The sequence below is a fragment of the Nycticebus coucang genome, chromosome X, assembly GCF_027406575.1.
Source record: "Nycticebus coucang isolate mNycCou1 chromosome X, mNycCou1.pri, whole genome shotgun sequence".
In the NCBI taxonomy this organism is placed as follows: domain Eukaryota; kingdom Metazoa; phylum Chordata; class Mammalia; order Primates; family Lorisidae; genus Nycticebus; species Nycticebus coucang.
The window spans coordinates 77,278,582-77,306,495 of NC_069804.1; the positions used below are offsets into that span (position 1 = coordinate 77,278,582).

General features: G+C 38.9%; 1 protein-coding gene across 2 annotated transcripts in view; it reads left to right on the forward strand.

The window, feature by feature from the left end:
* Positions 1 to 392: 392 nt before the first annotated feature.
* EDA (ectodysplasin A) overlaps positions 393 to 27,914 on the forward strand; it is a 554,900-nt gene continuing 527,378 nt past the window's right edge. The window contains exon 1 of one of the 2 annotated variants that reach the window (XM_053580919.1): positions 393 to 1,028. In XM_053580919.1, the coding sequence (XP_053436894.1) occupies positions 633 to 1,028 (396 nt within the window). In that variant the 5' untranslated portion in view covers positions 393 to 632. The remainder of the gene's footprint in view (positions 1,029 to 27,914) is intronic. The other variant, XM_053580920.1, reaches the window with a different exon arrangement.

Here is a 27,914-nt window from a genome sequence, read left to right on the forward strand (position 1 = left end):
GATGATGTTATTAACAACTGCAGTTAATTGCGAACATTTCTATTAATGCTAGTTTCTGCCTCCTTTTCTTTGCTCTACTTTCTTTCCAAGGCTCCTAAATTCTTCTCAGCCTCCTCCTCCTTTCCTCCCCCGTACTGAGGCTATAGGGTTAAATTGGGGCGGAGTCCAGGGATAAAGGGCGGCGCCAGTCACCAACTGGAAGGGGGCAAGCGGAAAGGGCTGGGTGGGGCGGCCAGGCTGAGGGGAACCCTCTAGCCCCCAGGCCCCGCCCCGCGGCTGGAGGCCCGGGTGGAAAGACAGGGGGCGGGGCGCCGAGGCTTGGCAGGCTGGTGGTTGGTCGTCCAGGCAGCCGCTTGAGGGATGGGGCGGAGTTGGCCAGGACCTCCTCCCTCATTCCCTCGGCGGGCTGAGCCGCCCCTCTCTCCCGCCCTCCTCCTCGCTTTCCCACCCCTCGCAGTGGAGCTGCACGTGCGGCTGCTCCCTGCTCCGTCCCGCCCAGCCACAGTCGCTCAGGAACGGGTCCCTGCAGCCCTTGGCGGATGGCAGGACGGTAGCTGCCTGTCAGAGGTCGTGAACGGCTGAGGCAGACGCAGCGGCTCACGGGCCTCAAAAAGTAGGTGTCTCCGGAGGCCATGGGCTACCCCGAGGTGGAACGCAGGGAATCCCTGCCCACAGCAGCGCCACAGGAGCGAGAGAGTCACGGCTGCGGCTGTCGCCGGGCCCCTGCCCGGGCGGGTGAAGGGAACAGCTGCCGGCTCTTCCTGGGATTCTTTGGCCTCTCACTGGCCCTCCACCTGCTGACGTTGTGCTGCTACCTAGAGTTGCGCTCTGAGTTGCGGCGGGAACGGGGAGCCGAGTCGCGCCTAAGCGGCCCGGGCACCCCTAGTACCTCTGGCACCCTGAGCAGTCCAGGTGGTCTTGACCCTGAAGCTCCCATCATCCGCCACCTTGGGCAACCGTCAACTCAGCAGCAGCCGTTGGAACCGGGAGAAGCCACACTCCTCCCTGACTCCCAGGACCAGCACCAGGTGAGTCACCTAATAGGGGCGGCGGCGGAGGCCCCCTCCCCTTGTGGGTAGGGCAAGGTGCTTATCTCCAGCCAAGTTAGAGGGCACCAGCAGGGAGGGAGAAGGCAAACAGGGAGCAGGTTGCCTGGGGCAAGTCGTCCTCAGTCCTTGGCCCAGCTTACCCAGTCTCTCTCAGGACCACTTACTTGACTTGGAGACTCTACTCGCGCCTGAGGCCGCTGGCTGCGGGATGCCTCAGGAAAGTTGGCAAGGCTCCCTCATGGGCCAAGGCAAAAAGGTGCCTGCACTGCCCCCCTGGACGACTAATAGCGAGCAGCTTCGCCCTCCTGCTGCCGGTGAGCTTCCCTGCCCGCGGTGCTTGTTTTTTCGTGTCCAGAGCTGATGCCAGCACTAGCAGGCTTTCCTTTGGAGTTGGAGCTGTAAACAGCTGTAATAACTACTCCACGCCCGCTGCAACAATTTTTAACCATATTTTCAGCGCGGGGTTCGTGTGTGCTGACCAAAACATGGACTTGTTCACACTTACATGCAATTCGAGACGGATTGTCCTCAGCGATCTAGTGAGGATCAGCGCCCCTGAGGAATTCTGGTAGAAATATGCGGTCTTGCTAGACAACTTCTGAACAGCAATTTTAAAAAGTCTATGGAAATAAAGCTCACCCTTTGCATGCCGGTTCTGACTTTTTATGGGGGGGGGGTTGCGGAAGGATGGGTGTGTAGCGTTTTTACTACTGCTAGCTTGAGAACAGGAATCTGCCAATGGAATACTCACTCAGGAGTAGTCTCCCAAGAGCAATTATTTTTGCAATCTTTATGATGTTTGCACCTTTATTAGCAAACCATTAGCTTTGGTGTTTGTTTTCTACTTTTTGTGGCTCTTCAAGTAAATTTAGTACACTTAATGTAAGTATTGTCTTGATTGTCATATTTTCTTCTGTATGTGAAACTTAATGAAAAGCCTCTAAGGATCCTTTTGAAGTGGTTAAAGAAAAGTAATGAATTTGTACTTTTGGGGAAGAAAGCATGTTGTGCAAATAAGTTCCTTGAGGTGACAGACCCAGGCCTTCTATTTACTACCACATCCAGAGTCATTGACACAAGTCATTGTTTATAAAAATTGTTTTCCTAGTTTGACCTCCCATGTAGAGTTGTGCACTTGATAAAGGCATCACATTCATAATAATATTGTAATGTTAGGATGGACACTTTTTTTTTTTTTTTTTTTTTTACAAAGTGCACGTTGTAAAGTTGCCCTGAATCTTAAAATGTCTTGCTGGCACACTCCAATTTATATAACAGCTTATCAAAGAAGAGAATCAGCAGACATGCTTCTCATACTTGAAACCTTAAACACTGTACTAAACGATAATTAACTAGGATTCTGCCTCCTTTATTTGTCTGTGCCCTCCCCTAATGCCTAGTGGAAATACTAGGCATCTGAGTGTTGATATTATGTGAGAAGATGAAGGAATTAGACTTCCTTAGTCATATGGTGGCCAAGGCGTTTGGCATTTAGGGTGGACGAAGCCATGTTTATAGACTGAGGATTTGCAGAACAGCTGTACTCTAAGGCTTCTGTGATGGCCTGGGACTCTCACAGGTCTGTAGTGGCATTTAGTTGCCTGACCTTTGCATGGCACTAAAATAGTTCTGTCTACATTTAAACACAGCTTCCTATCTTCTGTCCTTTATTCTTTTTGTTTCAGTCTTTTTGAGTAGTATAAGGAAGAATATTGCCTCTTTATATTTGTTGACATCATTTGGAATCAGAATTTCTTAGAGTTATGAGGGGTCAATGTGTCCATTTTGTTTGACTCCCTTGGAAAATACATAGGCCCTGAGGGGGAAGTGACTTGTCCAAGGTCATACAACTAGAGTCAAAACTGGGATGGAAGTTGCTCTTTTGATTCCCATTTCGGTGCCTATTCCCACATAGCATACTACCTCTTGGGGGCCTTTTTAGAGTAGTGGGATGGAGTTACATAGTAGAATCTTTTTACAAAGGAGAGAGTTTAGATCTGCATCATTTTGTTCCACTCTACCTACATTTTGACCAGACTAAGTTACTGTGTTACTTATTCTTCCAGAACTCAGCTTTCATAAGACTTGGAGTACACTTTGAAGGATTTAAGCCCATATTCAACTCAAGTTTATCTTGATGATCTTAGTTTTGGTACACAGTATAATTTTTGAAAAGGAAAAGTCAATTGGCTAGTAGAGTTAATATTGCTACAGCTTGGGTAAAATTCTAATGCCCTGGTGCACCCTCTGCTGGATTTGCAGGGGCATTTAATTGCAGCATCTGCTGACAGTCAAAATTCAAAGTTGTGCTGACAGATCTGATTCGTAAATAAGGAAGTAAACAGTCTTGTGGGATTTGGCCACGTAGGTCATATTTTTATATTTTAGTTTTTTCAACACAAACAGCTGCTGTTACAGCAAATCTTAGATGTAGAGGAAGAAAGATAAAAACATGCACACTTCAATGGGCAGTACTTTTAGGTTTTTTATCAGTTTGTCTACAAGGAGTGAAGGAAAGCGGATGAGAGAATAAACTATAGGTAGGCAAAGTAAACCTATCCATGCTTATGAAATGATAGGCTCAAGAGAGGGATCTAGAAATCACTGTAGAAGTATGTATATCCTCTCAGTTTAAAAGCCTTTTAAACAGGTTACACAAGGAAGCTAGAATGGTTAGGATACATAGAAGAGAGATCAGCAAAGTCTCCTCAGTGGGGATACCACAGTTGCTAATGATAAAAAGTGAGAGTGTCATATCCAACTTCTAGAATCATAACTATCTCCTTCAAGTAGAACAGTCAGGTGGCTGTAGATTTATCTTGGTAGTTCATGGAGATGATCTCAAGGGCAAGGGATATCTTATTAGTGTCTAAATTAGATAATATACAGTATGATTGTTATAGGAAAAATGCAAACATTACTGTTGATCATTCTGTAGTGCTGTTCTTCTAGTACTGATTGTGGTCTTCACAGGCCAAGAATATGGTGGCCATCATCAGTAAGGGTATCAAAACAACAGCAGAACCAAACCCTTATGTTTTCCATGAAAAGCAGATTTCCTTCTGCAATCAAATAGGAAACTCTAGTGGCTGCTCCTCAAGAAAAACCTAACAGCTGATAAAAGTCCCCAGAAACCCAATTAAATTGATCAAAAGGAAGGAGGGATTTTCTAGTTGTTTTTTAGTCTAGAGAAAAAGAGGTTGAGGGAGCAATATGATCAAAGTCTACCAAACCATGAGAGAGATGAGTATGGTTAATATGTTGGTATAATTTAACAATCCAGTTCAATAAGTAGAAAGCCTGCTATGCCAAACACGACTTTGAGATATTAGATATATTTTAGTGATTAAAATTATTTTGGGGGTGAAAACAAATAATAATTCAACTCATTGCCCCAAGCATGTTCTAAAGTGTGCGTAGATCACTAAAGGTTTATTCAGGACTAGTTGGGGGATATTTTGGGCATGTTCCTAATTATTTGAGGTGATGTCATAGAAGTCAGCCTTAAAGTTCTACAAAACATTTCTTGGTATAACTAGATACATCACTAGTGTATCCAGATTTAACATTACTATTATTTTCTTGATCAATCAGCCTTAACATAAGGAATTATTCAAGATGGTTCAAGGTGAGCATAATGAATAAATCCAGGGATTTTTTTAAAAGGAAATTATAATGAAGGTAAAGTCACTTTCTATGGGTTTAAATATAGACTTTTGGTCAATAGTCTTCATTTTACTCTCCCCATTTTCTCTGTCACTTAACTCTGCTTCTTCAACCCACCTACTGTATCCTGTCTTAGAACCATTCTCTAGTTGTTATTGCTTTCATTTTATTTATTTTTATTTTTTTTCAGAGGCGTCATGTTTATTTATTTTTTTTATTTTTATTAAACCATAGCTGTGTACATTAGTATGATCGTGGGGCACCATACACTTGGTTCATAGATCGTTTGACACATTTTCATCACATTAGTTAACATAGCTTTTGTAGCATTTTCTTATTGCTTTCATTTTAAATAAATTTTGTCTTTACATTAGAGCTCCTCAGAAATTTGCCTTTTTTGTCTTTCTTCACAGTGCCTGACACAGTGCTAGTTTCAGTTAGTATACTCAAATACTTGTTGAGTTGAATATTATTTTGGGCTTTGCAAATGTTTATGTAAAGAAAGACATTTTCTCTTTACATAACAGGCCTGTTTTTCTCAGGTCTTGGTAAGCCTGTGAACTGTCACCTATGCTTATGTGAGTAAATAGTTCCACTGGTAATGTTTTACTGATTTCTAGAATAATTAGAAAGTGAAATGGAAAAGAGCCCTAATCACATGGTCACAGTCTCCCAGTTTCATGCCTTTCCTCTAGGATGGTATCAAAAGCTTTCTGTAATACAGGGTGACCGTAAAGTTCATGTGCATTTTTTTTTTTTTAATTTAAAAAGAAAGAAGAAAATTAAAAGCTAAGTTCTGGATATTTTTTAAAATTATACACAAACTTTATGGCCACCCTGTATATCATTGATGTTTTGTCTTATTTGCTTTTAGGTTTCATATCTTTCTTTCTCTCTTGGATCTTGTGAAAAATAATCTGTAATTTATCTGTAACTACCTTATAAAGAAGATCGCTTTTACTGGAGAACTTCTGAAGCTACTTCATTTCCAAAACATTCCTAAGAGAAACCTTTGGCTTTGCCTGCAGGATGTCCCTCACAGAGGATCATCTTTATCCCACTCCTCTGTAAATACCCAGAACTTAGCTTTTCATTTCTTCCTTTTTTTTTTTTTTTACAAAGCTTTTCTATTGATGTACAAAACACATAAGGAAAAGTGCACAAATCATTTGTACAGTTGGATGAATTATTAAAAAGTGAAGATACTCATGATACCAACACCTCAGTCAAGAAAGAGAACATTACTAGTACCCTGCAACCCCTACTTATGTCACATTCTTCTCACTTTATCATTCTTGCTCTCCAAAGTTAGTGATTGCTCTGACTTCTATTATTATTGATTAGTTTGCCCATTTTGAACTTTGCATAAGTGTATTCTTTGGGTCTGTTTTTTTTTTTTTTTCTCAACACTATATTTGTGATCCATTTATTTTGTTGTGTGCAGCTATGGTTTTTTATTTGAATTTTTGTATATTATTCCATTGTTTGAGTATATTTGTTCATTATTCACTCTATTGACAATGAATATGTATTTCCAGTTTGGGATTATTATGAATAATGGTGCTTTGAATATTATTGTACATGTCTTTCAGTTATATGTACTTGTATTTCTCTGGGGTATATACCTAGGATTGGAATTGATGGGTCATGGGGAATGCATATTTTTGAATTTATTGATAATAATTTTTTTCAGTGATTATACCAATTTACATTCTCACCAGCAATGTATAAGAATTCTAGTTTCACATCTTTACTACCACTTGGTATTGTCAATTTTTTTTATTTATTTTTTATTTTTGTATTAAATCATAGCTGTGTACATTAGTATGATCATGGGGCACCATACACTTGGTTCATAGACCGTTTGACACATTTTCATCACACTAGTTAACATAGCTTTCCTGGCATTTTCTTAGTTATTTTGCTAAGACCTTTACATTCCACATTTACTAAGATTCACATATACCCTTGTAAGATGCACCGCAGGTGTAATCCCATTAATCCCCCTTCCTCCCCCTCCCTCCCCCCTCGCTCCCCTCCCTTTCCCCCTTCTCTCTATTCTTAGGTTGTAACTGGGTTATAGCTTTAATGTGAAGGTCCTACATTAGTTTCATAATAAGGGTGAGTACATTGGGTACTTTTTCTTCCATTCTTGAGACACTTTACTAAGAAGAATATGTTCCAGCTCCATCCATGTAAACATGAAAGAGGTAAAGTCTCCATCTTTCTTAAAGGCTGCATAATATTCCATGGCGTACATATACCACAATTTATTAATCCATTCGTGAATCGATGGACACTTGGGCTTTTTCCATGACTTAGCAATTATGAATAGGGCTGCAATAAATATTCTGATACAAATATCTTTGTTATGATGTGATTTTTGGTCTTCTGGGTATATGCCCAGTAGAGGGATTACAGGATTGAATGGCAGATCTATTTTTAGATCTCTAAGTGTTCTCCATATCTCCTTCCAAAAGGAATGTATTAATTTGCATTCCCACCAGCAGTGCAAAAGTGTTCCCTTTTCTCCACATCCACGCCAACATCTCTGGTCTCGGGATTTTGTGATGTAGGCTAGTCTCACTGGAGTTAGATGATATCTCAAAGTAGTTTTGATTTGCATTTCTCTTATGATTAAAGATGATGAGCATTTTATAGCCGGGCGTTGTGGCGGGCGCCTGTAGTCCCAGCTACTCGGGAGGCTGAGGCAAGAGAATCGCATAAGCCCAGGAGTTGGAGGTTGCTGTGAGCTGTGTGAGGCCACGGCACTCTACCGAGGGCCATAAAGTGAGACTCTGTCTCTACAAAGGGAAAAAAAAAGATGATGAGCATTTTTTCATCTGTCTGAAGGCCATGCGCCTGTCCTCTTCAGAGAAGTTTCTCTTCAAGTCCCTTGCCCAGCCTGCCATGGGATCCCTTGCTCTTTTCTTGCTAATGCGCTGAGTTCTCTGTGGATTCTGGTTATTAAAACTTTGTCAGAGTCGTAATCTGCAAATATCTTTTCCCATTCTGAGGGCTGTTCGCTTGCTTTACTTACTGTGTTCTTGGCTGTGCAGAAGCTTTTTAGTTTGATCAAGTCCCAATAGTGTATTTTTGAAGCAGCTTCAATTGCCTGGGGGGGTCCTTCTCATAAAAAACTCGCCCAACCCAATTTCTTCAAGGGTTTTCCCTGCACTCTTTTCTAGTATTTTTATAGTTTCATGTCTTAGGTTTAAATCTTTAATCCAGTGAGAGTCTATCTTGGTTAATGGTGAGAGGTGTGCGTCCAGTTTCAGTCTTCTACAGGTTGCCAGCCAGTTCACCCAGCACCATTTGTTAAATAGGGAATCTTTTCCCCATTGAATGTTTTTAATTGGCTTGTAAAAGATTAAATAACTGTAATTAACTGGATTCATCTCTTGGTTCTCTATTCTGTTCTACAGCAAACCCACAGCCAATATCATATTGAATGGAGTTAAATTGGAATCATTTCCACTCAGATCAGGAACCAGACAAGGCTGCCCATTGTCTCCATTGCTTTTTAACATTGTAATGGAAGTTTTAGCCACCGCAATTAGGGAAGAAAAGACGATCAAGTGTATCCACATAGGGTCAGAAGAGATCAAACTTTTGCTCTTTGCAGATGATATGATTGTATATCTGGAAAACACTAGGAACTCTACTACAAAACTCTTAGGAGTGATCAAGGAATACAGCAGCATCTCAGGTTACAAAATCAACATTCATAAATCCGTAGCCTTTATATATACCAACAATAGTCAAGTTGAGAAAACAATTAAGGACTCTATCCCATTCACAGTAGTGCCAAAGAAGATGAAATACTTGAGAGTTTATCTAACAAAGGACATGAAAGATCTATATAAAGAGAGCTATGAAACTCTAAGAAAAGAGATAGCTGAGAATGTTAACAAATGGAAAAATATACCATGCTCATGGTTGGGAAGAATCAACATTGTTAAAATGTCCATACTATCCAAAGCAATATATAATTTCAACGCAATCCCCATTAAAGATCCACTGTCATACTTTAAAGATCTTGAAAAAACAATACTTCGTTTTATATGGAATCAGAAAAAACCTCGAATAGCCAAGACATTACTCAAAAATAAAAAAAGCAGGAGGAATCACGCTACCAGACCTTAGACTATACTACATATTGATAGTGATCAAAACAGCATAGTACTGGTCAATATATATATATATATATATATTTTTTTTTATTAAATCATAACTGTATACATTGATATGATTGGTCAATATTTTTAATAATAAATCCATTCTGGTGGTTGGGTTTGTAGGAATATCTTGTAGTTTTAGTTGGCATTTCTCAGATTAGTCAATGAGGTATGCTCTTTTTCATATGTTTATTGTCCATTTGGATATCATCTACTTTGAAATGCCTATACAAGTTTTTTTACCCATTTTCTTCTATTTGTCTGTCCTTATAGGTATGTAGGAATTCTTTATATACCCTGGCTATAAATCATTTGTGTATTTTTTATGTTGTAAGTGTTTCCAAAATCTGTGGTTTACCTTCTTTATGTTATCCTTTATTGACCAAAATTTTAATGTGTACAAATTTTCAATATTTTCATTTATGGCTAGTGTTTTTTGTGTTCCATTTAAGAAATATTTTATGGCCAGTTGCAGTGTTTCATGCCTGAAATCCCAGCACTTTGAGAGGCCCAGGCAGGATTGCTTGAGACCAGGAATTGAAGACCAGCCTGAGTAGCATAGCAAGATCCTGTCTCTACAAAGAAATAGAAAAATTAGCCAGATGTGGTGGTGCACACCTGTAATCCAAGTTCATTGGGAGGCTAAGGGCAGGAGAATGGCTTGAGCCTAGGAGTTTGAAGTTGCAGTGAATTATGATGATGCCACTGTACTCTAGCCTGGGCAACAGAGTATGCCTTTGTCTTAACAAACAAACAAACAAACAAAATAATAAATATTTCTCCTACTGTGAGATCATGTAGATATTCTTCCATGTATCTCCTAGAAGCTTTTTATTTTTGCCATTCATATTTAGATCTATAATCTACCTGGAATTGAATTTTTGTTTATGGGGAGATACAGAAAATAAGCTTTAATTTTTCTAGGTAGATATCCAACTGATCCAGTACCATTTATTATGAGGACTGACTTTACCCCTTTTCTTTGCAGTTACTTTTGTCATAAATCAAGTGTCTGTATATGTACAAGATTGTTTCTGAACTGTTTTTTCTTTTTAAAAAATTTTTTTAAAAATACTGACATGGTCTTATTCTGTTGCTCAGGCTGGAGTGCAGTGACATGATCATAGCTCACTGTAACCTTGAACTCCTGGGCTCAAGCAATCCTCCCATCTCAGACCTGAAAGCCCTGGGATTACAGGCATGAGTTACTGCTCCTGGCCTGTTTATTCTATTCTATTGGTTTATTTGTCATTGCACTACTACCACAGTCTTCATTGCTGGAGTTTATTGATATCTGGTAAAGCAAGTCTTTCCATCTTGTTCTTCTTTTGTAAAATATATTTGACTAATCTTGGCCCTTTGCATTTTTATATATATTTTAGAATTAGCTTGTCCTGGTCCACAAAAACAACAAAAAAGGAAAACTCCTCATATTTTTATTGGGATTACATTGCATTAAATCTAAAAATCCATTTATAGAGAACTCATAACTTTACAATATTCAGTCTTCTTTTTTTTTGAGACAAGAGTCTCACTATGTCACCCTTGGTAGAGTGTCGTGGTGTCACAGCTCACAGCAACCTCAAAGTATTGGGCTTAAGCGATTCTCTTGCCTCAGCCTCCCAAGTAGCTGGGACTACAGGTGCCCACCACAACACCCAGCTATTTTTTTTATTTTAGTTGTCATTGTTGGTTAGCTGGCCTGGGCCAAGCTTGAACCCGCCAGCCTCAATGCATGTGGTTGGTGTTTAACCACTGTGCTATGGGCGCCAAGCCAAATATTCAGTCTTCTAAACCATGAGCATGTGTAGAAGATTCAGTGTCTGGTAAGGGCCCACTTCCAGATTCATAGGCTTGTACCCTCTTCCTGTATTCTTGAACCTATTTTATAAAGACAATAATCTCATTCATGAAGGCTCTGCCCTTAAGATTTAATCACTTTAAAATGTACTCACCTCCTTATACCATCACAGTGGTAATTAGATTTCAACATATGGATTTGGGGGAAACACAAATATTCAGAAAATAACAAATCCTTTTAGACACTTTCTCAGCATCCCTTATGTCTGTTACATACTTTTCTCTATGTTCTATCCTTTTTCTCCCCTCTCTGTGTATCATATTGGATATTTTCTTTTCTTTTTTTTTGAGACAGATTCTCACTATGTCACCCTGGGTAGAGTGCTGTGGCGTCACAGCTCACAGCAGCCTCCAACTCTTGGGCTTAAGCTATTCTCTAGCCTCAGCCTCCCAAATAGCGGGGACTACAGGTGCCCGCCACAACAACCAGCTATTTTTTTTGTAGTTGTCATTGTTGTTTGGCAGGCCCCTGCTGGGTTTGAACCCACCAGCTCTGCTGTATGTGTCTGGCGCCCTGTCCTCTGAGCTACAGGCGCTGATCCCATATTGGATATTTACTTGTGACTTATCTTCCAGTTCATTAATTCTTTCTTCAGCTTTTCTTTCTTTTTTTTTTTTTTTTAAGACAGAGTCTCACTTTGTCACCCTCAGTAGAGTGCTGTGGTGTCGCAGCTCACAGCAACCTCAAACTCTTGGTCTTAAGCAATTCTCTTGCCTCAGCCTCCCAAGTAACTGGGACTATAGCTGCCAGCCACAATGCGCAGCTGTTTTTTTGTTGCAGTTGTCATCGTTGTTTTAGCTGGCCTGGGCCGGGTTTTAACCCACCAGCTTTGGTGTATGTGGCCAGCACCCTACCCACTGAGCCACAGGCACTGCCACACTCATTGAATTCTTAATATCACTTATTACATATATTTTCATTTCTAGAATTTCCATTTGTTTCATTAAAAAAGTAGTGTTCCATTTTTTGCCAAAATTTACAATCAAGTCTTTTCTTTTTTTGAACATAATGACCATAGTTATATAATAATATTTATTTGGTAGCTCATTTATCTTAAACCTTGGGGGTTTATTTATTTATTTGAGACAGAGTTTCATTATGTCACCATTGTTAGGGTGCTGTGGTGTCATAGCTCATAGCAACCTCAAACTCTTGGGCATAAGCGATTCTCTTGCCTTAGCCTCTCAAGTTGCTGGGACTACAGGCACACATCACAATGCCCAGCTAGTTTTTTTTTTTTTTTTTTTGCTGCTGTTGTCATTTCTTTAACAGGTCCCCCTGGGTTCAAATCCACCAGCTCTGGTGCATGTGGCTGGTGCCCTAACCACTTAGCTATGGGCACTGAGACATTGAGGGTATATTTATTTTTTTTATTTTTTTAAATTTTATTTATTTATTATTAAATCATTGCTGTGTACATTAATGCAATCATGGGACACCATACACTAGTTTTATATACCATTTGACATATTTTCATCACACTGGTTAACATAGGCTTCCTGTCATTTTCTTAGTTATTGTGTTAAGACATTTATATTCTACATTTAGTAAGTTTTACATGTTGTAAGATGCACCGTAGGTGTAATCCCACCAATCACCCTCCCTCCACCCATCCTTCCCCCTCCCCTCCACTCTCTTTCCCCTTTCCCCATATTCTTAGGTTATAATTGGGATATAGCTTTCATATGAAAGCTATAAATTAGTTTCATAGTAGGGCTGAGTACATTGGATACTTTTTCTTCCATTTTTGAGATACTTTACTAAGAAGAATATGTTCCAGCTCTATCCATGTAAACATGAAAGAGGTAAAGTCTCCATCTTTCTTTAAGGCTGCATAATATTCCATGGTGTACAATTACCACAATTTATTAATCCATTTGTGGATATATTATCTATTGTATATTTAGATTTTCTGTCACTTTGCCTGTTTCTTCATATGCCTGGTTGGTTTTGATTAGGGACACACACATTTGAGAAGTTATAGTAGAGATGGTTTGGGTCTCAATTATTTTTATCTTTATCTAGAAAGGATTTATACTCAATTCTGGTAGGTGGTGAGAGACACTAGCAATCCTATATCACCTTAATCCACTGTGATTGAAAATGTCTTTAATCCATGCGAAGGTTGACTTACCCTTCCTTATAATATTTATTTTTTATAAATTAGACCCCAAACTTCATGAATCTGTCAGAAGCTCTGTACTTTCTCAGCTCTCTCACACGAGTGATCATCAGTGGCCTTAGTAGAAAAACAACCTCTGTTTTCTTCTTAGTCTATATTTTGGCTTTATAATACCACATTGCTTTGTTAAACTTCAGATGTTCTCAAACATATATTATTTATATCTTTTTTTATTAATTCATATATACATAGATCATGAATACATCTATGCCTTTGAGGGATTCAATGTGTTGATTATTTGTACAAATTGGAGTGCTTACATCCTACTATTTAACATAGCTCTCACATCATTTACTTAATCACAGTGTTAAGACATTTGTGTTCAATACTTGATAGATTTGACTTGTACCCTTGCAATATGCTCCATAGGTGTGGTCCCACCATTAACCCTCCCTCTATAGAGCCACCCCCCTCCCTTCTCATACCCCTCCCCTTGCCTCTTTTATCCTGGGCTATAGTTTGTGATTCATCTCTCATATGAAAGTGTGAGTAATTATAAATTGGTTTTATGGTAGTACTGAGTACATTGAATATTTTTTTCCATTCCTGAGATACTTTACTACGAAGAATATTTTCCAGCTCCATCCATGTAAACATAAAAGAGGTAAAGTCTCTGTCTTTTTTTAATGCTGCATAGTTATTCCATGGTACACATATACCATAATTTATTGATCCATTCATGGGTCGATGGGCACTTGGGCTTCTTCCAAGACTTGGCAATTATGAATTGAGCCGCAGTGAACAATCTGGTGCAAATATCTTTGTTGCCAAGTGATTTTTGGTCTTTTGAATATACGCCTAGTAGAAGAATTGCAGGATCAAATGGCAGGTCTACATTTAGATCCCTAAGTGTTCTCCAAACTTCTTTCCAAAAGGAACGTACCAGCTTGGATTCTCACCAGCAGTAAAGAAGTGTTCCCTTGTTATTTATATCTTATCTCAATTTTCTTATGACTTTTAGCAGGAAATTTAGTTCAAATTACTTGTTTCCATTATTAGAAACAGAATCAGCTCAACATTTTTCAACAATTTTTTATTAGTCATCTCCTTTGTATCATGCACTACATAAAATGATGGAGATGTAACTATTTTGAATGGGTTAGAGAAGATTCCTATGATTGTGGAGCTTACAGTCAAATGAATAGGCAAATACATTAAAATTTGATAATACAATGGTAGGGTTAATCATAGGATGATCTGAAGCACTAAGGATAAGCCCCTGATCCAGACTTTTGAAATCAAGGAACATTTTCTTGAAAAAGCATCTTCTGATCTTGAGCCTGAAAAATATATAAGAATTATCTAGAATAAGACTTTTAAACAGTAGGAAGAGCATGTGCAATGGGCTGGAGGTGAGAGAGAACATGGCACATTCAGGAAACAGAAAATATAGTCTCTGTAAAGGTATAGTTATCAAGATATTGTAGTAACTGACATAAGGATAGAACACATAGGTCAATGGGACAGAATTTAGAATTCAGAAATAAATCCTTGCATTTATTTATTTATTTAATTTTTTTTTGGGGGGGGAGCAAAGTAAATTTATTTACTACAATAGGCAAAGCAGTCAAGAAGAGACACACATACCTCAACCAAGGGCTTTCCCTGAGACGTGTCTTTGCTTTTCTAAGCCCGCACATGGTTTGTGACTATATACAGCCCCACCCACAGACACTGGTGAGGACCTCAAGGGCTGATGCCACATTTTTTCTAGATATATCCACTACTTAGGGACATGGCCAGGGAACTGCTCTGTTGCCTTCTACTCCAGTGAAGTGTCAAAGCAAAGGCCACAGCCTCTCCTTAGCATCTAACACAGTCAGGGGTGAATTCACCATTGGTTTCTGCAGGATGGAGTGTTGAGGATTACGTGGCAGACAAAAAATTAGTATGTTATGAGAAGAGCATAATTTCTGGAGTGGAATACCTGTATGGTCTGGAGTTTAGTAAGTAGACTGAAAAGTTTTACCCACAAGACTCAGTTTCATAAAAGTTGCCCAGCTCTGTCTACTATTCATTTTTTTTTCTGTCTACTAGCCAATGTTAAAAGCAGCTTTAAAACTGGGTGATTTCTTTCTTTCTTTCTTTCTTTTTTTTTTTTTTTTTGAGACAGAGGCTCAAGCTGTCAACCCGGGTAGAGTGCTGTGGCATCCTAGCTCAAAGCAACCTCCAACTCTTGGGCTCAAGTGATCTTCTTACCTCAGTTTTTCTATTTTTAGTAGAGATGGGGTCTTGCTCTTGCTCAGACTGGTCTCGAACTTGTGAGCTCAATCCACCCACCTTGGCCTCCAAGAATGATAGTATTACAGGTGTGAGCCACCTCATCTGGCCTGTAGAGTAGGTTTTAAGAGCATATTTGGAACCCTAGGATGTTTTCAAATGAATAGTCAGTCCTCTGTGGATCAGAATAGGCTGGCCAATGGACTTCCAGCCACAGGCTCTACTCCTTGAGGTTGCCTTGTGGGAAAGACTCATAGCTGGGCTTCTCTATCTGACCATAAAATGTTAGCCAATACCTAATGGCTCCAGTGTTTTGTCCACAAGAGACAGAAGTGATGAAATTCACAGGAAGAAATAGTATTGAGAACATACATAGGTCTTATAGATACCAGGCCCAGTAATTACCATTGGACAGAAGTCTACCTATAGCGGTGCTTGCATTGGGCTGGGATTATTGATACATTAAGTGTCTTTATATGCATATATAAAATGATCATTATTACTGAAAGTTGAAGAACAGCTTCCAGGGAGTCATAAACTCTTTCACTATTTCGTCTGTGACCTTCTTGCGTCGGGCCTGGTGCTCAGCTATAAAGGGCTGCAGAACCTCTATGAGCATCTTCTTGAGCTCCCCCGTGAGATGGCTCCACTGGTATAATCCTTCCTGATCTGCTCTAGCTTGTCATCATCCTCGAGGAAGGTCAGGTACATAAAAGACACATCCACGTCACAGTTGCCCCCAAACTGCCTGTGTTCCTCAATAGTGTCTCTCTCTCCAGAAAATGCATGTTTATTGACCTTGGTCTTGATTTGCTTGGTGGTATCAATGAGGAAGATGGAGGAGTTGGGGTCGCAGGCGCCACCCTGGTTCAATAAAACTTTTAGCAGAAAACAAAATCTTTAAGACATTGGACTGGGCAAAGTTTTCTGTAGATATGGCACCAAATGCACAGTCCAAAAACTAAATGAACTGTTTGGGGGAAAAAAAAACCCGAACTGTTGAGTTTCAAAGGAAAACTTAAAAAAATTAAAATAAGGGGCGGCACCTATGGCTCAGTCGGTAAGGCGCCGGCCCCATATACCTAGGGTGGCGGGTTCAAACCCGGCCCCGGCCAAACTGCAACCAAAAAATAGCCGGGCGTTGTGGCGGGTGCCTGTAGTCCCAGCTACTCGGGAGGCTGAGGCAAGAGACTCGCTTAAGCCTAGGAGTGGGAGTGGGAGGTTGCTGTGAGCTGTGTGAGGCCACGGCGCTCTACCGAGGGCCATAAAGTGAGACTCTGTCTCTACAAAAAAAAAAAAAAAAAAAAAAAATTAAAATAAATACAGCGGACTAGAAGAAAATATTTGGAAAACACGTATCTGATAAAGAACTTGTATTCAGAATTTACAAAGGACTTTTGGAATGTGATAAGAAGACAAAACAAAAAATGGGCAAAAGATATGAACAAATGTTTCACCACCGAAGATATACAAAGTATTAAATAAATACATGAAAAGATGTTCAACATAATTATCCATCATGGAAATGCGAATTTAAACCGTAATGAGATATCATTTCATCCCACTAAAATGACTATAATGAAAAAGATAATAAGAAGTGGATATGGAGAGAAATGGGAATCCTCATAAATTGCTCATAGAAATGTAAAATGATGCAGCTGTTTTGTAAAATAGCTTTTCAGTTCCTCAGTAAGTTAACATAGAGTTATGATATGACCCAGAAATTCCACTCTTAGGCATATACTCAAAATAATTAAAAACATATGATCACATGAAACCCTCTACATGAATGTCATAGCAGCATTATTCATAATAGCCAAAAATGTCTGATGAATAAACAAAATGTGGTATAATATTCTATGCAATGTGATATTTTTCAACCATCAAAAGGAATAAAGCATGAATACATGCTATAATATGGCTGAATCTCAAAAATAGTATGCTAAGTAAAAGAAATGAGTCATAAAAAAATCACATTTATGATTCTATTTATATGACATGTCCAGAATAGGCAAATATCTAGAGACAGAAATTAGATTAGTGGATGCCTGAGGTGGGTGGCAGGAATGGGGATTGACTGAATATGGGCATGAGGGCACTGATTGGGGGATATTCTAAAACAGATTTACCACAGACAGGATGATAGCAGTGGAACCAGAAAGAGAGGCAAATATGAAAGAGATATCATGAAGTTACATAATTAAGTAAAGTCACTAGAAATCATTGTTTTTTTTTTTTTGTTTGTTTGTTTGTTTGTTTTACAGTTTTTGGCTGGTGCTGGGTTTGAACCCCACCTCCCGTATATGGGGCCCGCGCCCTACTCCTTTGAGCCACGGGCGCCACCCAGAAATCATTGTTTTGTACATCTAAAATGGATGCATTCTATGGCATGTGAATTACATCTAAATAAAGCTATTATTTTTTAAAAGCATCTGGCACACAGAAGATAGTGAATAAATGTGTAAGGAGTGTTATTTCTGAGAGGAAGAGAATCTTCAGGACTATTTCTTCTAATTAATCCAGAGGTTAATCCCTCTAATAAATGGTAATAAATGGGCCCACGGGCCCAACACAGAACCAGTTCAATCAGAAGCTCAAGGGTTGGAAATCTAGTTATGCATAATTTGAAAAGGCTGTACGAGTGAGAATCTGTGATTTATAGCATTGTGAATGGCTTAGTATAATTAGTACCTAGAGTGCATATGAGGCCCAATGGCTACTTGTGCTAGAGTGGGCAATAATCAAGAATATTGGCCTAGAATCATCTCTCCCTCTCCTTTTATGTCTCTCTTTCTTTTTCTCTTATTCTGTCTGATAGAAATACCTATTCCTAATTCAACTTAGAATTTTTTTTTCAGAATTATAGATTAAAATATATCATACAGATCATCTGTGGTGGTGGTTCTTAACTAGTGGTGCCTGGAGAACTTTTTCAAAATACCCTGCTCCCTGGCCATGCCCAGAGGTATATCATTAGACTCTTTGGAGCGGCACTTGGGGCATAAATGGTTTGGGAATAAAAGACTTCTCATTTGATGCTGATGTTCATCTTCATTTGAAAATTCCTGCTCTAAAGGAAGAAGTAAAAGATATAAAGAGATAAGATTCATTTCCCGGTACCTAACTTCAGTTCCCTTGTTACAGATTATTAGGTCTTTATCACCTGTGTTACTAGGACTACCTTTGAAGACCACAGACCATAAGCTTGGGTGTTAGTGAATGCTTAATGATAATCTCTGTGGAATACTGTTTGGAAAATCAATTCATAAATTCTGTGCCTTGGGTGGCGCCTGTGGCTCAAGGAGTAGGGTGCCAGCCCCGTATACTGGGGTGGTGGGTTCAAGCCTGGCCTAGGCCAAAACTGCCAAAAAAAAAAAATTCTGTGCCTTTTGGAGAGGGATTAGATTTCAGTTGCTAGTTCCTCAGCAAGATGATAGCACAATGTGCTTGGAATAGCCAAGGAAGGAGGGTAGTTTCCCATCTCTTGTCTCTAACTGGGGACTTCCCTGCTGCTAGCTGCTGAAACCACTTTAAAATAACAGGCTACTGAGTAATTTTCTCCATGTACATCCACCTGTCAATGGGCCTGCACTTCATAGATGAAGAATAATTATTATTAGAGTGATGGCATATAGCAGGGATTGAAACCAAACAGCCACAATGAAATTGATTTTCCAAAAGAGATTACTTCTGAATTTTATTTTGCTGTTTGTGGATCATTATTCTTATTTCATACTGCCACACCAATGGCCTACAAGGGCAATGAAAGCTTGAACATTAGTAAAGCTTGAATGTTAGTTTTAGATTATTCCACCATGTTCCATACCTAGAAATATTGCATGCTTCTAAAGCATTTTTGCTATGTAGTCTAAATGTTTAAATTGTGGAAACTCTGAGGATTTCTTATGTAAGGAAGGACTGTAACACCTGTCACAACTAGTAGGGCTGAGGGACAGAAGAGAGAGGGGCAGATTTCAGGAGTTTCTCAACTGAATGACCAATTCATTGATTCCTTGTTACATAAAAGACAATGCTAATGGGGATTCTATTTATCAAGACTATTTAGCTGACAGAGCCAATCCAAAGAGTACAAACCTACTTTGTTCTTAATGACCTTAGACAAATTCTCTTGGTATAGTTTGTTTCTACTTGAATTTCCAGCTGACATCTTACATTTAGTAAAACTGAACTTACTGTCATTCTTCCACTGCCTCACCACATACACCATATTTTATAAAATTAAACCTTGGTGGCTCGGCATCCGTAGCTCTGTGGTTAGGGCTCTGGCCACGTACACCAAGGCTAGTGGGTTTGAACTTGGCCTGGGCCTGCTAAACAAACAAACAAACAACAACAATGACAACAACACCAAGAACAAAAAAAAATAGCCAGGCATTGTGGCAGGTACCTGTAGTCCCAGCTACTTGGGAAGCTGAGGCAAGAGAATCACTTGAGCCCAAGAGTTGGAGGTTGCTCTGAGCTAGGACGCTGTAGCACTCTACAGAGGGTGACAAAGTGAGACTCTGTCTCAAAATAAAAAAAAAATAAAAAAAATAAACCTTGGTTTATTCTATCACTCAGGCATAAAACTTTAGAGGCATAAGTTTTTTGCTTTTCCCTTTCCTTGCTACTTATACTTAGCAATTAATTGCTAAGTTGATACATATATTTTTCTTTTTATAATTTTTTTGAGACAAAGTCTTACTTTGTCACCCTCAGTAGAGTGCTGTGACATCATAGTTCACAGCAACCTCAAACTCTTAGGCTTAAGCGATTCTCTTGCCTCAGCCTCCCAAGTAGCTGGTACTATAGGTGCCTGCACAACACCAGCTATTTTTGTTGTTATTGTTGCTTAGCAGACCCAGGCTAGGTTCAAATCTGCTAGCCCCTGTTTATGTGGCTGATGCCCTAACCATTGAGCTACAGGCGCCAAGCCTCTTTTTATAATTTTTTAACCTGATGTTACATAGAGATTGATACTTCTTGATGTTGATTTATACTGTTCATAATTTCTCTTGCATCACTCTCTATTTCCACTGCTACCAATCTGGCTGTGTTTCTTAGGTGACCTTCAAGGTCCCTCTCAACCAAAATAATCTGTGATTCTTCCTCAGGTCCTTATTACCTCATTCCTGCAGTGGTTATGCAGCTGAGAGTTGCTTTGTTCTCTATTTCATATATACGCCTTGGCTAGATTATTTTTATTTAAGTGACATTTTTTGCATGTCACCCCCTCTTCAGAAATCTCTGGTATCTCCCCACTACCTGTGGAATAAAGTTACAACTTCTTAAACTGGCATTCCAAGTCTCTCTGCAGTTGTGCTTGAACTACTCTACCACTCTTGTAATTTGTTGTCTGAATCCCATTTCATCTAGACTGGTCCAATGACAGGCCTCTTGCATCCTGGTCTTTGTTCACCTGTTCTCCAGAGTACAATGTTTTCCCCTCCAATGGGCCTCTTGGAGATCCTTTACTTCTCAACTTAAACCTTAACTCTTGGGTGAATTCTTCCTTGCTTATCCATCTCAACACTTCTGTAAACCCTTTAATCAGCATTGTGTTGTGTTGTAGGTTAATTTGTTTCCTTAACCAGGTTGGTAAAGTTTGTAAAGGCAGAGACTGTCTTACAGTTCTTTCTAGCTGCTGTACCTACAACACTAATCTGCATTGTTTAAGTTTAATACCAAAGTGCATCTTGAAGTATTGAAACATTCCCCCAGTATTGGACTCTAAAACACAATTGTATATATTGATTGTGGAGAATATCATGCTACTTTAAGGATGTGTTGATTATTACTGGGCTCTGTTACTAGGCATTCTTTCCTTTTATTGCCCTTCTTAAGGTCAAGCATCCTCACAGAAAGGATATTGTATTCTAGAGCCTCCTCCTTCAGTTCCATTCTCTCCTTCAGATCTTTTTATTTATTTTTTATTAAATCATAACTGTATACAATGATATGATTATGGGGCATCATACACTCACTTCATAATCTCCTTCAGATCTTTAAAAGCCTTCCACATAACAAGTATTCATATTCTGATCTGACTTGCTATATACTTCTTGATTTCCTCAACAGAGCAAATCTTGGCTTTTACAATGCCTTTGGAATTCATTTCTCCCTGCACACCGAAACTACCTTAAATTTCTTGGCCTTCAGATTCTAACTGATTTGCCAGGCCTTCAGAGGCATCATATTCAACTTTCTTTTCAAGCTGAAAGCTTCCGCTCTCCCCCAACCATATATCAGAGTTTCCTAAACTTGTTTGTATATTTAGCAATCTTATTTAAATGTATGAATACAGGTAAGCCCTTATTAAGGTAGGGATTCTTTATGTCTCATACAAAACAAAATATGCCAATGTTCCTAATAATATAGGCCTAGAGTTGTGTTTATGTTTGTTTGTGTATACACAAATGTGTGTGTGTGAGAGAGAGTAAGGGAATGGAAGGGGAAAGAACTGAGGACTGATATGTGTTTGTGTGTGTTTGCATTTAAGTATTAAACACTAGAATTCCTTCCACTGGGAGATGTAGTGTTACATATCACAGCTGTACAGGTAATATAATTTTGTCTTTTTATTTTTTTCTGAGACAGTCTCACTTTGTCACCCTTGGTAGAGTGCCATGGTGTCATAGCTCACAACAACCTCAAACTCTTGAGCTCAAGCGATTCTCTTGCTTCAGCATCCCTAGTAGCTGGGACTACAGGCGCCTGCCACAATGCCCAGATACTTTTTCTTTTTTGAGAGAGAGTCTCACTATGTCATCCTCGGTACAGTGCCCTCATGTCACAGTTCACAGCAACCTCAAACTTTTGGGCTTAAGCAATTCTCTTGCCTCAGCCTCCCAAGTACCTGGGAATACAAGCGCCTGCCATAATGCCCGGCTATTTTTAGGGACAGGGTCTTGCTCTAGCTCAGTCTGGTCTTCTGAGCTCAGGCGATCCGCCTCCCGGAGTGCTAAGATTACAGGTGTGAGCTGCTGCGCCCAGCCAGTTTAATTTAGTCTCATAACATCATCTCAGTTAGAGCAATTTTAGTATTTTCTCATCTCTAGTAGGATTCATGAAGTACCTAGTTTGTGACCTCAGGCTGATGACTTTTTAAAGGTATGTTTACCAACCATGGGCAATGTATATGTACATTGAAATTTCTGCCACCAAATTATTAAATTCAATAAATAATTTTGTCCTATCGTGAGCCAAGCATTTCTAGGAGAAATATGATTCATAGTTAAAAACATGAGACCAGGTATCACTACTCTTCATAAACTACCTTCTCACATTTCCATTTAACCCATTTTTTTTCTCAGCCCCTGCCATTACCTACTTATTCACAAAGTCTGCCTTCCACTTGCCAAGCTGGAGTACCTCATGCTGGAGTACCTCATGCTGGTTTTGATCTGTTGGAAATTTACATTGTCCTGGAGGTTGTGGAAATGTTGCCAGAATAAGTTCTGGCTCATCACTTAACAAACTCGCACATTTTGCTATCCTTATTTGTAAAATGGGAAAGATAATACCTTCCCTTACTTCTTCACAGTGTTTTTTTTCTGGGGATCAAATACAAATATATGTGAAAAATGTAAAGCTGTATGATTATTTCTTAGAGGAATTTGTCTCCTTAATTATGTAAAACTTTTATTCTAATTGTTACCTTGTATTTTGGATATATTTGCCCTATCAGTTAACATAAATTCACAATTCACAGGGATTGATGATAGTATTGCAGTTCTTCAAATTACATGTCTTTTTTCAGACATAGTCTCATTATGTTGCCCTCAGTAGAATCACAGCTCACAGCAACCTCAAACTCTTGGGCTTAAGTGATTCTCTTGCCTCAGCCTCCCAAGTAGCTGGGACTACAGGCACCAGCCAGAATGTCTGGCTATTTTGTTGTTGTTGTTGCAGTTGTCATTGTTGTTTAGCTGGCCGGTTTCGAACCCGTTAACTCATCAGCCTCAGTGTATGTGGCTGGCACTGTAACTACTGTGCTACGGGAGCTGAACCCAAATTATATATCTTTATGTTATACTTCTTTTTTAAATTATTATTTTTTATTGTTAAATCATAGCTATGTACATTAGTGCAATCAAGGGGTACAATGTGCTGGTTTCATGTACAATCTGAAATATTCTCATCAAACTGTTCAACGTAGCCTTCATGGCATTTTCTTAGTTATTGTATGTAGACATTTGTGTTCTGCATTTAGTAAGTTTCACCTGTACCCATTCTAAGATGCACCATAGGAGTGGCCCCACCAATTACCCTCCCTCCATCCTAACCTCCCCCCTCCCTTCCCCTTCCTTGGCCCTTTCCCCATATTCTTGTGCTATAGTTGGGTTATAGCCTTCATGTGAAAGCTATAAATTAGCTTCATAGTAGGGCTGAGTACATTGGATGCTTTTTCTTCCATTCCTGAGATACTTTGCTAAGAAGAATATGTTCCAGCTCCATCCATGTAAAAATGAAAGAGGTAAAGTCTCCATCTTTCTTTCTGAATAATATTCCATGGTATACATGTACCACAATTTGCTAGTCCATTCGTGGGTCAATGGGCACTTGAGCTTCTTCCATAACTTAGCAATTGTAAATTGGGCTGCAATAAACATTCTGGTACAGATGTCTGTGTTATATTGTGATTTTTGGTCTTCTGGGTATAAACCTAGTAAAGGAATTATAGGATTGAATGGCAGGTCTATTTTGTGGTCCCTAAGTATTGTCCAAGCATCCTTCCAGAAGGAACATATTAGTGTGCATTCCCACCAGCAGTGTAGAAGTGTGCCCTTTTCTCCACATCCATGCCAACATCTCTGGTTTTGGGATTTTGTTAATTGGGCTACTCTTTCTGTGGTTAGGTGATATCTCAAAGTAGTTTTGATTTGCATTTCTCTGATGATTAAGGATGATGAGCTTTTTTTCATGTGTGTGCAGATCGTGCATCTGTTTTCTTTAGAGAAGTTTCTCTTCAAATCCCTTGCCCACCCTGAGATGGGATCACTTGTTCTTTTCTTGCTAATACGTTTGAGTTCTTTGTGGATTCTGGTTATTAAACCTTTATCGGAGGTATAACCTGCAAATATTTGCTCCCATTCTGAGGGCTGTCTGCTTGCTTTTCTTACTATGTTTTTGGCTGTGCAGAAGATTTTTAGTTTGATCATTTCCCAGTAATGTATTTTTGATACTGCTTCAATTGCCTGGGGAGTCCTCATAAAATATTCACCCAGGCTGATTCCTTCAAGAGTTTTCCCTGCACTTTCTTCAAGTATTTTTATAGTTTCATGTCTTAAGTTTAAATCTTTTATCCAGTGAGAGTCTCTCTTAGTTAATAGTGAAAGATGTGGGTCTAGTTTTAGTCTTTTACAGGTCGCCAGCCAGTTCACCCAGCACCATTTGTTAAATAGGGAATCTTTTCCCCACTGAATGTTTTTAATTGGCTTGTCAAAGATCAAATAATGGTAAGTAGCTGGATTCATCTCTTGGTTCTCTATTCTGTTGATATCTATTTCTCTGTTTTTGTGCAGTACCATGCTGTTTTCATCACTATCGATTTATAGTACAGTCTGGTAGTGTGATTCCTCCTGCTTTGTTTTTATTGCTGAGTAATGTTTTGGCTATTCAAGGTTTTTTCTGATTCCATATAAAACGAAGTATTATTTTTTCAAGATCTTTAAAATATGACAATGGAGCTTTAATAGGAATTGCATTAAAATTATATATTGCTTTGGGTAGTATAGACATTTTAACTATGTTGATTCTTCCCAGCCGTGAGCATGGTATGTTTTTCCATTTGTTAACATCTTCAGCTTTTCTTTTCTTAAAGTTTCATAGTTCTATTTGTAGAGATCTTTCACGTCCTTTGTTAGGTATACTCCCAAATATTTCATCTTCTTTGGCACTACTGTGAAAGGAATAGAGTCCTTGACTGTTTTTTGGCTTGGTTATTGTTGGTATATATAAAGGCTACAGATTCATGGGTGTTGATTTTGTAGCCTGAGACATTGCTGTATTCCTTGATCACTTCTAAAAGTTTTGTAGTAGAATCCCTAGTGTTTTCCAGATATACGATCATATCATCTGTGATGAGTGAAAGTTTGATCTCTTCTGACCCTATGTGGATACCCTTGATCTCCTTTTCTTCCCTAATTGCAATGGCTAAAACTTCCATTACAATGTTAAAGAGCAATGGAGACAATGGGCAACCTTGCCTGGTTCCTGATCTAAGTGGAAATGATTTCAATTTAACTCCATTCAGTATGATATTGGCTGTGGGTTTGCTCTAGATGGCATCTATCAGTTTAAGAAATGTCTCTTCTATACAAATTTTCTTAAGTGTTCTGATCATGAAGTGTTGCTGGATATCATCAAAAACTTTTTCTGCATCAATTGAAAGAATCATATGGTCCTTATTTTTTAGTTTGTTTATGTGCTGAATTACATTTATAGATTTACGTATATTGAACCAGACTTGAGACCCTGGGATAAATCCCACTTGGTCATGGTGTATAATTTTTTTGATGTGTTGTTGGTTTCTGCTCGTTAGGATCTTATTGAGTATGTTTGCATCAATATTGACTAGGGATATTGGTCTATAATTTTCTTTTCTTGTTGGGTCTTTCCCTGGTTTGGGGATCAAGGTGATGTTTGCTTCATAGAATGTGTTGGGTAATATTCCTTCTTTTTCTATATTTTGGAAGAGGTTTAGTAATATAGGTACTAGTTCTTTAAAAGTTTGGTAGAATTCTGACGTAAAGCCATCTGGTCCTGGGCTTTTCTTTTTAGGGAGATTTTGTATAGTTGATGCTATTTCAGAACTTGATATAGGCCTGTTCAACATTTCCACTTTGTTCTGGCTAAGTCTTGGAAGGTGGTGTACTTCCAGGTATTGGTCGATTTCTTTCAGATTTTCATATTTCTGAGAGTAGAGTTTCTTGTAGTATTTGTTAAGGATTTTTTGAATTTCTTAGGGGTCTGTTGTTATTTCGTTACCATTTCTGATTGATGAAATTAGGGATTTTATTCTTTTTTTCCTGGTTAATTTGGCCAAAGGTTTATCTATTTTATTGATCTTTTCAAAAAAACAACTTTTGGATTTATTGATCTCCTGTATAATTCTTTTGTTTTCAATTTCATTTAATTCTGCTCTGATTTTGGTTATTTATTTTCTTCTGCTGGTTTTGGGGTTGGAATGTTCTTCCTTCTCCAGTTGCTTGAGATGTCCCATTAAGTCATTAACTTCCTCTCTTTCCGTTTTCTTGAGGAAGGCTTGCAGTGCTAAAAATTTCCCTCTTAGAACTGCCTTTGCAGTATCCCAGAGGTTGTGATAATTTGTGTCTTCATTGTTCTTTTGTTCCAAAAATTTGGTGATTTCCTTCTTAATCTCATCTATAACCCATCTATCCTTCAGCATAAGGTTGTTTAGTGTCCATGTTTTTGTATGGGTGGGCAGATTCCTGTTGTTATTGAGTTCAACTTTTATTCCATGATGGTCTGAGAAGATGCAGGGAATAATTTCTATTTTTTTAAATTTGCTGAGATTAGATTCGTGGCCTAGGATGTGGTCGATTTTGGAGTATGTTCTGTGGGCTGATGAGAAGAATGTGTATTCAGTTTTGTTGGGATGAAATGTTCCATAGATGTCTGTTAAGTCCAGATGTTGAATGGTTAAGTTTAAATCTAAATTTTTTTTGCTTAGCTTCTTATTGAAGATCTATCCAGCACTGCTAAATGGGTGTTAAAATCTCCAACTACTGTGGAACTGGAGGAAATCAAGTTGCTCATGTCTGTTAGAGTTTCTCTTATAAATTGAGGTGCATTGTGGTTGGGTGCGTAAATATTAATAATTGAAATCTCATCTTATTGATTATTACCTTTAACAAGTATGAAGTTTCCATCCTTATCCTTACTTGTTTTGGTTGGTTTAAAGCCTATTGCATCTGCGAATAGAATTGCAACACCTGCTTTTTTTCTGCATTCCATTTGCCTGTAGTATAGATGACCATCCCTTCACCTTGAATCTATATTTGTCTTTTAATGTAAGATGAGATTCTCTTTTTTTGTGTGTGTGTGTGTGTGTTTTTTTGGCCAGGGCTGGGTTTGAACCCCCCACCTCCGGCATATGGGACCGGCACCCTATTCCTTGAGCCATAGGCACCGCCCGTAAGATGAGATTCTTGTATGCAGCAGATATCTGGCTTGAATTTTTGTATCCAGTCTGCCAACCTGTGCCTCTTTAGAGGACAATTTAACCCATTCACATTAATTGAGAATATTGATAAGCCTTTTGAGAGGCCGGTGGACATTTTTAATACTTTTGCGACTGTGGAAGTTGGAATTTGATCAAAATGTTCTGGGTGGGTTTACTTTTCTGGTGGAGGGTTATGCTGGTCTTTATGAAGGATAGGTCTGAGAATGTCCTGGAGAGCTGGTTTAGTTATGGCAAATTTCTTCAACATGTGAATGTCGTTAAATTATTTAATTTCTCCGTCATAAATGAAACTCAGTTTGGCTGGGTACAGGATCCTGGGTTGAAAGTTATTTTTTTTTTTTAGGAGAGTAAAAGTCGATGACCATCCTCTTCTAGCTTGAAAGGTTTCAGCAGAGAGATCTGCAGTTATTCTAATATTCTTCCCCTCGTAGGTGATGGTTTTCTTTCAGCTGGCTGCTTTCAGAATTTTCTCCTTCATATTAACTTTAGTAAAATTGATTATGATGAGTCTGGGGGTTGTCTTTTTTGGGTTAAGTCATGCTGGAGTTCT